The sequence below is a fragment of the Strongylocentrotus purpuratus genome, unplaced genomic scaffold (assembly GCF_000002235.5).
Source record: "Strongylocentrotus purpuratus isolate Spur 01 unplaced genomic scaffold, Spur_5.0 spur5_scaffold_1, whole genome shotgun sequence".
Lineage (NCBI taxonomy): Eukaryota > Metazoa > Echinodermata > Echinoidea > Camarodonta > Strongylocentrotidae > Strongylocentrotus > Strongylocentrotus purpuratus.
The window spans coordinates 49344605-49359473 of record NW_022145594.1 but is presented as its reverse complement, the minus strand read 5'-3'; the positions used below and the strand labels follow the sequence as shown (position 1 = coordinate 49359473).

At 38.3% G+C, this 14869-nt stretch overlaps 1 protein-coding gene across 1 annotated transcript; it reads left to right on the top strand.

The window, feature by feature from the left end:
* Positions 1 to 6012: 6012 nt before the first annotated feature.
* Positions 6013 to 7365, top strand: LOC575179 (zinc finger protein 33A-like). Its single transcript, XM_011662778.2, has one exon. It carries the CDS (start codon positions 6013 to 6015, stop codon positions 7363 to 7365), a length of 1353 nt encoding a protein of 450 aa, XP_011661080.2.
* Positions 7366 to 14869: the final 7504 nt, after the last annotated feature.

The window sequence follows — 14869 nt, the reverse complement described above, 5'->3', positions numbered from 1 at the left end:
TAACAGGTACATGAGCATTTTTCAATAACCCACTACTTGTAATGGTCAAAAATAAACTGATTGAATCTGTGTGCAGCACAAAACTTATGACTATTCGGTAAAAGGGTCTAAAAATCAGATTATTACTCAGGTGATTGCAATCATTTAAGTCGATTCGACGACTAAGGGTCTTTATTTTCCCACTAATAGCAATTTTCAAGCCCTTTCGTTTCGAAGGAAGTTCTAAATTAGTATTGTCTTTCAAATGCCGTTGAATTTTAACCTTTTCATTTTGTTGGCCTGCAAATGGGACATAGTAACTTTATATTCAGGACCACCACCCTTAACAAGATTTCGCATATACATATATGTATCATAATGTAATTCAGAAAATAAGTGAAAACCCTAAAACGTAAATACCCATGTATTTAGGTATGGCATCCTATTACTTTAACCTAAGAGGGCTTTTAACCGTTAAGCTGATGTTGAATAGTTTGGGAAAACCTGAATTTTATAGAAACATTTCTTTACGCAGCGTTGTACATAAGTAAAAGAATATCAAAAGTAGACAAAGTATATCTAGGCATAGATACCATGTATACGGTGAAAAACACATGGGTCCATATTTCAATTCTTCCCTTGTTGCCATTTGAAATGGTCAGATTACATTCTTCTGTCCTCGATACGAAATACACTGTTGCTCTTAAATTTGGAATATTTCTTTTTTTTTAACCCAATTTATGGAATTATTTTGACAATGATTTATTCCTAATAGATCTAGATAATAGTATACATTCTCAGATTTTGTGGAATAATAATTTGCCAGTGTTTGTTTTGCGTGACTGCTAAAGCATGTGTGTGCTACTATGCTTATCAACTTGGGGACCTACGCCCTTAAGTCATAATAGTAAAGAGTACAGCACATCGACACGGTTTTGATCCTGGGGCCTCACAGTTACGAGGCCATTGCTTTGCCACTGAACCATGACTGTACGCAGCGGGGGCTAGGGTAGGGGGCAGTTCCCACAAATAAAAAAGAAAACAAGAAAATGCAATAAATTATCAATAATTCATTGCATTTTGCGGCCCCAACCCCCAACATAAAAAAATCATCTATGTGGGCATGCCTTGAACCATAATGCATGGCCCTACAGAGGAAACTATTAGGTTGGGGACCGGGGTAAAATGCAATGAATTATTGATAATTTATTGCATTTTCTTTGTTTTTTTAAAGATACTTTGCACGTGACTGAAATACCATGCAATAATCTCATGATATGAACCTATAATGGAAGGTAATTAATATTCTTGATAACTACTACGGTTTTTACTTGAATTTTAGTACCTATACATGGCATTAAATTACAAAATAAACATCAGAAGTGAGTCCTACTCCCTTCAGAAGCTTGTAATACACTAACTCCAGGAAGCTCCGACGCCGACGCCGTAAAGACCTTTTCTAGGTTCATTAAATGCAAAGTCCATTATCCTACCGGAGATCTTTAGGGAACCGCTTCGAACAAGATGATGTTCCATACGTTACCAGTGTCAAAATGCCTTATTCTTGCCCAGGTTTAGACTTAAGAAACTTAAGACATCGTTTGATCATGGGTTCTGCTTATTCATCTTACGACGGAGCGCTGGAATACACACAACTTGACAAACTTGAAGTTAGAAGGATTCATCTTTGTAAGAAATTTGCCCAGGCCCTCACGAAATCTAGCCACTTCAATAGCTGGTTACCCCTTAGGAGACAATATGAAGGTTCCCGATCACTTAGAAATAAAACCAACTACCAACAAATGCGCTGTAGGACAGAAAGGTACAGAAAAATTAGCCCTATCCCTTTCTTTCTTGACATACTAAACAATACCTCATGAAAAGTCTATTGAGACTGATAATAGTAATCATATGATTGCCTTTGATGATATCATGTACGTGGATATTGGAATCAATGTAGTTATAATCTAGGGATGATGTTCGGTTTACCCGTATCTTAGATTTGGATATTGATGAATTTGGACTTTCTCTTTCACCTCCTTCCATTTTCTCTCTTTTACTATATTACTCATTCCTCCCTTCTGTTATTCGTTCGCTCACATACTACTTTTTCTTATTCCCCTCTCCCTCTCTCTCTCTCTCTCTCGCTCTCCCACTTAATCAACATCCTATAATATATACATCTGCCTTGCATTTGTTATTGCCTATTTCCTCGCATCCAACATTTTACATATTTTATGTTTTAAATGTAAATAATATCCCCTTTTTTTAGGAATCTGTATATAGTGTATAATTCATCTACTTTTACCTTTTTAAGTAGTAGTTTAAACATATAACCTTTTTAATGATGGACTAAATTTTATTTTACAATATCCTCATATCAATATATCATGTACATGTAATCGTTGTTCCTCGTTCTGCTCTCTCTCATCTGACGATGAAACATTTTAAAACATACCTAAAGCCTTATTTCTGTTTTTTGTCACTCCTGATTCTTAGTTTTTCCCTGATGGTATTTTTCTTCCAGAATTAGTTCTTCCTCTTTGTTTTCTTCTTCTTTCTTTCAATTTTCCTTTATTTTCTACCTCCCTCTTTTACTCTTGCTATCTTATCGCTGCTTGAGATATTCTTCTCTCACGTACAATTACTCCTATTTTATCCTCTCTTTCTCCCTCTTCCCCCCCCCTCTCTCTCTCTCTTTCTCCCTCTCTCTCTCTCTCTCTCTCTCTATCAAACTTCCCCCTCTCTTTCTCTATCTTCATCTGTCCCTCACTCCCTCTCCCTTTCTATATCTTCCTCTTTCTCTCTCCACCTTCTCTCTGACTCCCAACTTTTTCTATCTTGCTTCTTGATTCTCTATCTCCCTCTCTCAATCCGATCATCTATTAATCTATGTGCTTTTATACCATCTAATAATGTCGAGCTATTTCGGTTTAAAATGTAAAAGAATATTTGTTGAATATATTATGTTTCAAATTTTTTAATGCAGTTATTATTTCGTGTAATGCTTTATACAAGGTTCATTATAATCGCATGTTTTTGTTTCACAGAATTGTAAAATATCGTGCAATTCAGCTTTCGGGCTGCAATGTGATTTCCGAATAAATAAACTATTATATGCTAATGTGGGTATAGTCCACCTTCTCATCGTTCTCACAATACAAATAATATTTAGTCAAATTGTGTATGATATTTACTAAGAATTACGGTTTTTGCATTATATACATGGATTAAATGTAACTCTATTTCTGATGAGCTTATACAGTGGCTATTGCTGGGATCAACAAAATATAGAGGTAACGAGTCAAAAATTATATGTCATACTCACTGTTTGCCTAGATCCTGCTAAATGCGAAATGAATCGTGGAACGAGGCGTCGAGTCCTCTCCTCAGAAATAGTTATCCAATTATAGCCGAGCTGAAAGGATTCTCATATGATCTTACAAGATTCAAATTAAAGTAACTGGCAACAAGTGACATGAGAGGTCTCTTCTAGAACGTGTTATAAAGGTGTTTACAATGTTTCTTTCGCAAGATAAGAGGAGATTTTGTCTCTAGGTCATGAATCCGGGTTGACAGATGTCAAAACATGCAGTGTGTCAAAGAAAATGATCTAGAAATCAATCTAATGCAGATTCCCTTTGCACAAATCATGTGCTTCGTTCCATCAGATTGTCATGTTGAAGCAACGGATAATCAGTATGAAATGAAAGACATAGGCTGCGTAAGTCTGTATTTCACCGTCTGGTGACTTGACATTGAGCAGGTACCTCATGCATATCAGTTGGATCATAATTATTATGGTCCAAAAACGAAACCAGAGCAAAATACATATAACTAGAACTAACGAACCAAACAAAAGAAAACATATTTCGATCTCGCTCATGCGTGAGTCGGTCCTGATGGGCATTGTGATGGAAATGTAGGGCATTCCACTCAACAATTAGAAACCCTAGTCTGTTGCCAGAAACTACTTTGAATGGGGGAGGGGACTTCAATATATCAACTGCCATTGTATCTGAGTACCTTTCCCACAATTCAATCATTTAAATCTACCTACACTAGCGAATCTAGAAAATTCCAATTCTCATCAACTCAGCTCTCAATTAACCTAAGAAAAAGTGGATCATGGGGGACCAACGGGGACCGCTTAGGCATTGTTTTCTATATAGAGGGAGCAAGTAGCTACAAGTGGTGCAGTGGGGCTTTAATTTGCGAAATGAACGCGGGCACTCAGATATAGCCCAATGCACGGCTATACTCGTCTCAATGATCAATATTTTGTGCAATACTTTTTCTCTGTACTAAATGTGGAAAAAACTTACAATGATTCTTTTGGCTTATTAATGTTTCAACCATGGATCATGCTTCTTTTTTTTTATATCGAAAATCTAATTGTGATGTATAATCTCAAAAGAAATTAAATATATGTGTCTCTTTTTAATGTGGATTTGATAGTATTGCAGTGCCCGGCCCTTCAATGTCCATGCATATAGTTAAAACTTCCTCTTTCTCTCTCTCTCGATCTCTCTCTCGATCTCTCTCCCATTCTTAATTCATCGGTCTCGCTCTTTTCCATCTCTCTCTCCCTCTCTCCCTCACTCTTTCATCGCTCTCTCTTCTCTCCCTCTCTCATTCTTTCCGTCTGCTCCCTCTTTCTTCCTTTCTCTGTCTCTCTTCCTTTCTCTGTCTCTCTTACACTCAAACCGCCAAAATAATATATTAGGACGGTATGACAATATGACAAGAACAATCGCCCCAACGCGAATGGGGATTTCCCCCTATCGCACTGACATCGGTTGTTATGAAAAGCCTGGAAAGACTGGTACTAGCTTGCAAAGCTGACAAGCTCAGGTCTCCCGCTACTCGATGTAAACCAGTTTGTATATATAGCGAAGCGTTCCGTTATTACTGATGCAGTTCTCACCTTTACAAACATGCTGTACGAACACTTCGATAAGGCAAGGCCGGTGTTCATGCCAGAGCAACTTGCGTTGACTTCTCATCGGCATTTAACACTATAAAACCCCTTATCATACTACAGAAACTTCAACATCTAAAAGTTCAGCCCTCTCTATTGTGGCTGCGAGACTTCCTCCATGAAAGGACACAGAATGTCAAGGTCAACGGTGTTCTCTCTGACGAACTTATCACAATTGGTACCCCACAAGGGTGTGTCCTCTCTGCGACCCTATTTACCCTGTACACCAATGAATGTTTGTCAAATACCCCATCTTTTCCCATAATTAAATATGCATATGATACAGTAATAGGATTGATTGAAAATGAAAATGAATTTGATTACAGAGCTACCATTTAAATGTTCGAAAATTGGTGTAGGGGACACCCATTTACTGCTGAACTCAAAGAAAACAAAAGAAATCTTTTTTGACTTTAGGCAAAAGAAATGTTTTGAACCCATTGATAGACATACTTTAATGATGATACCATTGAGAATGTTGAAAGTTATATAAACATAGGCACAGAAATCGACAACTGAAGCTGTCTTGGGAAGACAAGTCAAAGTACACCCTAACAAAATGCAACCAGCGTTTGTACTTTCTTAGAAAGTTAAAGTACTTTCATGTGAACAATGGAATTCTATTTCTCTTTTACCAGTCGATCTACTTTAAAGCTACTTGCGCCTTCTATATAGCAAACGATGCTTAATCAGTGACCATTGGTCCCCCATGATCTTCTTTTTCTTATGTTAATTGAGAGCTGAATTGATGAGATAACCAACTGTCAGTGACCTTGCAGGGTGGTCTAATCCCTCCCGTAAACTAGTACAGATGGGCTTTAAACCGCCTACGTAACGAGTTTAGGAATGGGGGGGGGGAGGGAAATTTTGTAGAATGTATTTGTATCTTTAGTGTTGTGATCCTTCTTTTTCTTCTCTTTTTTTCAACAGAGGATGATGAGTTTGAATGCAACCAATTCAGCACCAGGCTTCCGTCTGCTAAGAAGATGAGCATGAGACCGAAACATCCAAAGAACTATGTCCCGTCGTCACGTGGAAGGTGAAAACCAAGAATGAAGTCGAGTAATCAGCCTGGCTTTGAGAAACTGACGGAGACAGAAGACACAGTTGAGCTGGTTAAGCACTATGTCTGTACCGTCTGCGGGAAGAACTTCCCTTCGGAAGGAAGGCTTGAAGCTCATGCCATGTTCCATGAATTCACAGAAGAGCACACATGTCCGGTGTGTGGAGAAAGGCAGAGGAATACTTTCATGCTGACGAAACACATGGCGAGACACGTCAGCAGGACTCATAAGTGCACCAAGTACGACAAGGCGTACAAGACCAGAGGTGCGCTGTACAGACATGAGCGTGATATGCATGGTAAACCGGTGGTTAGGAATCATTCCTGTAGGATATGCTCCACACGATTCGCCAAGAAGCTAGAGTGCTTGAAGCACGAGATAACACACAAAGAGTTCAAGGACGTCGTAGACACACCTAAAAAGAGAGATCGCAGAATGAAACTAGAAGGTGAAAAAAGAACGAAGAAACAGACAGCGAATATTGATGAAAATATTAAAAATATTATTGGAAGTTCAAATACTATTATTGAAAAAAGAGCCTCTCTACCTGATGAAGAGGAAATTCCAAATGTAGGCAATAAAACAAGAATGCAAAGTGGAAGATTATCGATGCAGTCTAGAAACAGGAAAGCCAAAAATAAACCTCAGGAGCCCCAAGACATGTTGGGTAAAGCGGCTGACTATTACATCAGGCCAAGACCTTTCAAATGTCGCTACTGCACCAAGAGGTATGTTGATAAGACCAAAGCGTATGAGCATGAGAAGGAAGTCCATGAAGGTAAAGGAACGTATAAATGCACAGATTGCGGGAGGATGTTCATGAACGAAGCTCGTTTCCTGGATCACGTCAAGAACCACGAGCAGCATCGGTTGTACCGATGTAACCTCTGTGCTCGATCCTTTGCCTCAGAGACCGCTCTGAACAACCATCAAGGAGAACACAACGGTCTGAAGCCTTTCAAGTGTGACCTCTGCGGACGTGGCTTCCGGGTCAAGAACGCTGTCTACCAGCACAAGAGACGGATGCACCAGACACGCCCCTTACGCTTCTTCTGCCCTGTCTGCAACAAAGGGTTCTCAGATAAAGGAGGCTTGACCAAGCATGAGAGACGCCACAAGGGCATCCGACCCTTCGTGTGCTTGCAGTGTGGCAAAGGGTTCACCGTGAAGCATAGTTTACAGGTTCACATGCAGAGTATGCACGAGGAGAAGAGACCGTTCACATGCCACATCTGCTTGAAGACATTCACATTGAATCATAGCTTTACATCTCACATGTTCAGACACAAGGTACAGGGTGAGGAGCCTCCAGGACAGACTGACATTCACCTTGAATCATAGCTTTACATCTCACATGTTCAGACACAAGGTACAGGGTGAGGAGCCTCCTGGACAGACTGACATTCACCTTGAATCATAGCTTTACATCTCACATGTTCAGACACAAGGTACAGGGTGAGGAGCCTCCAGGACAGACTGACATTCACCTTGAATCATAGCTTTACATCTCACATGTTCAGACACAAGATACAGGATGAGGAGCCTCCAGGACAGACTGACATTCACCTTGAATCATAGCTTTACATCTCACATGTTCAGACACAAGGTACAGGGTGAGGAGCCTCCAGGACAGACTGACATTCACCTTGAATCATAGCTTTACATCTCACATGTTCAGACACAAGGTACAGGGTGAGGAGCCTCCAGGACAGACTGACATTCACCTTGAATCATAGCTTTACATCTCACACGTTCAGACACAAGGTACAGGGTGAGGAGCCTCCAGGACAGACTGACATTCACCTTGAATCATAGCTTTACATCTCACATGTTCAGACACAAGGTACAGGGTGAGGAGCCTCCAGGACAGACTGACATTCACCTTGAATCATAGCTTTACATCTCACATGTTCAGACACAAGGTACAGGGTGAGGAGCCTCCAGGACAGACTGACATTCACCTTGAACCATAGCTTTACATCTCACATGTTCAGACACAAGGTACAGGGTGAGGAGCCTCCAAGACAGACTGACATTCACCTTGAATCATAGCTTTACATCTCACATGTTCAGACACAAGGTACAGGGTGAGGAGCCTCCTGGACAGACTGACATTCACCTTGAATCATAGCTTTACATCTCACATGTACAGACACAAGGTACAGGGTGAGGAGCCTCCAGGACAGACTGACATTCACCTTGAATCATAGCTTTACATCTCACATGTTCAGACACAAGATACAGGGTGAGGAGCCTCCTGGACAGACTGACATTCACCTTGAATCATAGCTTTATATCTCACATGTTCAGACACAAGGTACAGGGTGAGGAGCCTCCAGGATAGACTGACATTCACCTTGAATCATAGCTTTACATCTCACATGTTTAGACACAAGGTACAGGGTGAGGAGCCTCCAGGACAGACTGACATTCACCTTGAATCATAGCTTTACATCTCACATGTTCAGACACAAGGTACAGGGTGAGGAGCCTCCTGGACAGACTGACATTCACCTTGAATCATAGCTTTACATCTCACATGTTCAGACACAAGGTACAGGGTGATGAGCCTCCAGGACAGACTGACATTCACCTTGAATCGTAGCTTTACATCTCACATGTTCAGACACAAGGTACAGGGTGAGGAGCATCCTGGAAAGACTCAACAACAACAACAACAACAACAAACATTTTAGTACACTGACAGTTCAACTAATGATTAAGATAATGGCCATTTATACTATGCCATACATAAAGAAGTACTTATGATTTATTGAGATGTAGTGTTAATACCCATTGGGTTTAGGTAATACATGTACCATAACTGGGCTCACACATGATGTAGGGCTCCTCTACCTGTTCAATGATGTCTAGCCTCTCAAGCCCATTCAGCTTAAAGGTATAATGTCCCAATTGCAGGCCAAAAAAAATAAATGAAAAGGTTAAATTCCAACGGCATTTGAAAGATAATATTAATTTTAGAACTTGTCTTCAAGTGAGAAAATAATGACTATTAGTTGTCGAATCGACTTAAGAGCTATAGATCCAGTAAATAATGGTCTGAAAGTTGTACCGAATGGTCGTACGCTTTATGCTGCGTAAAGATTCAATCAGTTTAATTTTGGCCATTACAAGAAGTGGGTTATTGATCTAGACAAATGCTCATGAACCCTTTGCAGCTCATTTTATGTATGTTATTACCAAAGAAGAAAAAAAAGCCAGTCGTTATTTTCCCACTTAAAGACATTTTCAAGCCCCCCTTTTTTAGGGAAGTTCTAAATCAATAATATCTTTCAAATGCCATTGGAATTAAACCTTTTCATTTGTTTGTCCTGCAAATGGGACATAGTAAATTTAAAATGTGAAAGACATACCTTTGAGATCATGATTCAGAATTGAAACATAAATGAAAGTATGTCAAGCAAGTGTACTCTTGTGGATTGTAATGATTAAATTATTGAACTTTTACATGTGTGTCTACTCTGTGTACCCTTGTATATACGGTATGAAGCCCATAATGTGGCGTGCGATCGTGTAAACTGAACAAGAGTGTCTAGGTACTAGAGACCATTTCACAAATGTATTCAAGCAATTCAGAATTGCATTTGGACGTCTTTAAATTCATACATTTAGGATTGATATATATAGCAGCATCATAAACCTGTGATTCTACTCCTGGCTTTTAAATTCAATACACTTTGAATGATTCAGTTCCATGTAGCATTGGGGTGGGGGGGGGGGGGCGCTTGGAGATAGAGTTGGGGAGTTGAATCAAATACATTTGTGAACTGGTCAATTCTATTTGATATACTAGTAGTCAGTAGAGCGTCCGCCTCACAACCGGGAGGTCGTGGGTTCGAACCCCGGCCGCGTCATACCGCGTTAAAAGACGGGAGTTGCTGCTACCTTGTTTGGCGTTCAACAATAAGGGATAGAGCAACGTCGATCTGGAGCTGCTCAGTGGCTGCATGCCGGGCTCACGATCAATTGGGCAAGAAGAATTTCCATTTTCGGTTTAACTTTATAAAATTTGGAGTGGACTTTAAAAGATTATCATTATTAGAGACATTGGGTTGGGCAGTAGGGGCAGTAGGAGCGAGAAGGTAATATAAAGAAGATCAATTTAGCAATGTAACTAGGGAGCAAATACTGAGAGAGAGAGAGAGAGAGAGAGAGAGAGAGAGAGAGAGGGGTTGAGAGAGAGAGAGAGGGGGTAGAGATAGAGTTGGGGAGGCGAGAGAGAGACTAAGGGAGGTAACAAAGAAAGAGAGAGTGAGGGAGATTAAAGGTAGTTGATACGGATGGGGAAAAGGGTGAGGTCATGAGAAAGGGGATTAGATGATGCTGTAGACAGTGACGGGATTAGAAGGAGATTGAGGGATGCCGTGGAGAGCAGAAGAAGGAGGTAAAAAAAGAGTTTAAATTTGAGATTTGGAGTGAGGGTTACAGAATGGAAGAGGAGCTATGAAATTACAGAAGAAAAGAAGGTCAGGAAAGCTGCTGCGATGGGAGGCCATACAGGGGGTGGATATGTAATTATATTCATAACTCCACAATACTTGACGTTAATTGTATGAAACAGCAAATTGCCAAACATCATGGATTCAAACCACTGGTGCTCTTAAATAATGAACATTACAAAGCCCCCCCCCCCTTCCTCATTCCCCGCCCTTCTTAGCATGCAATGTTGGCAGTTTTCTTCAAGACCCGACCTGGGTCGACGCCCCTTTCTTTAAAAATAAACTTTGTTTTTCATGCACACAATCAGCCTTTGCCTGTCCACATTTGTTCATATACAAGACTAATATTTATGCTATACATGTATAGGGGGGTCGTTGTTATTATGCGAGGGAATTTTGCAACCAATAAAGAAGATATCCATTATGGAGTACGGCTGAAACTATGATTTATAGAGTACGTGTAAGAGCCAAATTATGGTATTTCCTGTGGTCCATGAAAAGAAGCACTACCACTGCTTCTCGGCACGAGTTCAAAGTTTACAATTCTAAAAGCCAGTTGTCATAAATCATCCTAACTATAACTGTGGGAAGTCATTTACAACATTCGTCGTTTTGAGTACAGGTTTATAATTTTTGTTTGTTCATGTCTATTGTATCTCGTCTGGTATGTCATATTCTATTCCCCCCCCCTCTCTCTTCTTCTTCTTTCTCTTCTATTGTCATCTCTCAACTATCTTCCATTTTTATCTCTTTCCCCCCTCGGGCTTTCTCTCTCCCTTCTTCTTTATTTTCCGTTTTCATACCATTCTCCCCCTCTCTCTGTTTCTTCTTCTTCTTTCTCTTCTATTTTCATCTCTCAACTATCGCTTTTCTCTTTATCCTCTCTTGATACCTTCCTTAATCTTTATCTTATGTTTTATATCTCTTCCTCTCTGGCTTTCTCTCTCCTTTCTTCTTATTGTTTCTCATCTATTTTCAACCCATCCTCCCTTGCTTTAAATACAGCTTGAACAAAGAGAATATAACGTAACACACATTGCAAGATTCCACTTCTCTTTCCCATATTTAGGTGTACTGCACACAAACTGCCAAATCATCACAACTTGAGTAATAATGGAAACAATCATTACAAAATAGACATAAATGTAAATATATTTATAATAGAGTGTACATTTATTAGATGTAATGGTTAAAACACTGTACAGGAGCAATGGGTGTTTACACTTTATTCACATACAAAAATATAAATTCTTATATATATTTGCAAAAATTAATTCAGAAATAAAAAAACGTTTGTGGAAAGACGTGAATGAATGCAATGTGATTCCTTAGCTGAGAACAGTATACATGTTTATATATATATATATATATATATATTTACATAGTCAATACATTCCGGATATCAATAATACATTACAGCAGTCCTGCAAATCGATGAACATTGGAAATATAACAAAAAGAGAATTCACAGGCTTTTAGATGATTCCAGATTTTATCATGGCAAGAACAACGCTTTAAATAAAATAGCTCGAACAAAGAGAATATAACGTAACACACATTGCAAGATTCCACTTCTCTTTCCCATATTTAGGTGTACTACACACAAACTGGCAAATCATTACAACTCGGGTAATAATGGATATGATCATTACAATATAGACATAGAAAAATATTTATAACAGAGTATAAATTGTTAAGATGAGAAATAGGCACACATTCTAATGATATTAAATAAAACGACAATAATCCTGTTAATCAAGAGAAGTGTTCCATCAAACGCCATTTTCCAAACCATTTGATTAAAGTTAGAAAAACATGTTCAATCTCAAAAGCAAGAATTTATTGGATATAACAGAAATAAGACTAAAACTTGTCTAGATCAAGTATACACTTTCTACACTCAATATGTTCAACAATCTTTCTTGATAATGGATGTATTGTTGGTTAAACAGGAAAAAGTTGATACAAATTACTTTACCCGTAGACAATGAAATAAATCCTGGTATACCGGAAAGCTCCTTTGAATTCTTACAGAATACATGTATCACCGTGATGAAGGATATATCAACAGATCACCTTACGGATTCGATTCCTGATGACCTTGTTATGATTGTGCAATGCATTATATTATAATCATCATTACAGTATAGCCAATATGAGAAAACTCAAACCAGTTAGAGTTGTTAGTAAACAATCAACAGAGAGTTTGGATTTGTTCAAATTCACTTCAGTTCAGTTTGGTTCTTTTCATATTTCAGGTTACACATTTTCAGCTTTATTTACAAGAAATGTGATGATACTTGCAGTACAGACGTATTTGAATACACGTAAGCTCATAAAGTATATCAAATCACTTTGATTTTTTGGTAGTTACTTGTACATTAAGGACTTCAGTAAAATTGGAAATGAGGAAATGATGAAATGAAGGAGCCTAGCATAGCTTGCTGGTTATAGGCGGTATACTGTATGCTGTAGGTTGTATTGCATAGATTGATTTAACATAATAATCCATCCTATTTCCATCACCAGGAAACCTCATTTTTAAATTATATTAAATGGTGAGACCACACAAGGCGTCAAACCTTTGCTTATCTTGGAGTTATTCATTGAATTGATTGAATTGGTTTGGTTTATTGCAAAAATACATCAAACAAGCAGCTCGCAGGCTGAAAATGTTCAATTTACAAACAAAATTAAAATATAAAGATATACAAACATATACAAAACTAAAATACATATTGTACAGTAAGTCAACTTTTGCAGAAATTAAAATGAAAAGTATCAAGACAGAGTATTATCAATAATTGCTCAATAAGGTACTGTATTCCATACATGTTAACTCTAATGATCCTTCAATTAGTATACTAGTAATTTGTTATTCGGGTAGCCTGGTTACATCCACATTCGACAGGTTTTATTATCAAGGCCTTAGTAGTCTGCTGCCATCACGTGGTCTGATGAGGGTCAGCTAGCTTCTAATGTGTACAAAACGTTGATACGTTGTTACTTGACGTTGTTGCTTGATGACGAAACCGCATATCACTCAAGCGGTATCCAGATAGCCTAAGAATACAAGAAATCATTTATTCATATAAAACTGGGTGGAAATGAAAAGAATAAAAAAAGTACCATTCAAAGAAACAATGGATGATTTGCTGTTGAATTTGGCAATTGTAGTTTCTATGATATTGTGAATTTAATTAATGAAATTAAGCTTCCGTAGATTGTAATTTTTGTTTGTCAGATTTCATATATTTGTGTTAAAGGTAAAGACCAGTATTGGAAACGCCCCAATTTCAAAAAATGAAATGGAAGCTCTTATTACCAATCATGTGAAAGAATATGTTTTGAATATCACATGATAACAATTTTGACGGGAAACCGCCTACTAATTGATATATTTGGTAAATTAGTGTATCTCTCGCCTGTTGAGAGATATGAAATGCACGTGTCGCGCACGTGTGTGTAGTCCCATATACATCTTTCTGTGTACAGTGCTTCTAACTTGATGAAGACTTGGCCAAATTTCTTATCATTTTGATGATTCCAGAACCTTGCAGTACATCTATGCTAGATGATCAACCTTTTCTGATCGATTTCACAACGTTTCTTTCACTATGCAATCGCATGACCATAACTGGTCTTTAGCTGGAATAGATCATTCACTTGTTATAGATATGTTTTGTTTGATTTCATTTAACCTTCAGTCAGTAACTAAAAGGTAAGGCCTAACAATACAACTTGTTGTTGTATTGCCCTTAGCGACCGACCCCAAAATTTAAAAATATACGGTCGGCTTTTTATTACAGTTTTTTTTGTTACCGTTTTATTAGAAAAAAAAAGTTCAATGACAATAACAAAATATGTATTTTTTTTTTTAATGGGATATAGATGCATAAAATTATCAAATTATTCCCAAATTCTCACTTGTTTTCTGCCCTTGTTTTAAAATCCTGCTAGCATAAACAAGTAGACCCCGGCCTCGTGTACGTGTACATACCATGCAGTGAGTTCAAACATTCATGTATTTAAATTGTTTAATTTCTTGTCAGATTTGACTCATTTCAGACTCAAAAAACGTACACTGGGAACAATCCCCAGAACTGAAACAGGAATGAAGAACATATTCTATGAAGTGGGCCAGTTTAAATACAAACATTTGTAATAGGCTATGATATTAACCTCTTGCATGCAAAACTGTCTGGCTTTTTTTTTCTGTGTCAGTTTTGGTCCCTTCTTTGGTTAGTAAAGAGACCACTTTGTGCCTGATGGGACTACCTGTAAAATTTGTCAACAATCTTCACATTGCTACCAAGTTTTACAGGTAGTTGAAAACCAACTTCGTCAGCTGAGAAGCACAGAGTGTTTTCTCAAGACAACATTGT

Excerpts from the sequence above, each read along its gene's own strand:
- LOC575179 (XM_011662778.2), top strand. The coding sequence starts at position 6,013 with ATGAAGTCGAGTAATCAGCCTGGCTTTGAGAAACTGACGGAGACAGAA.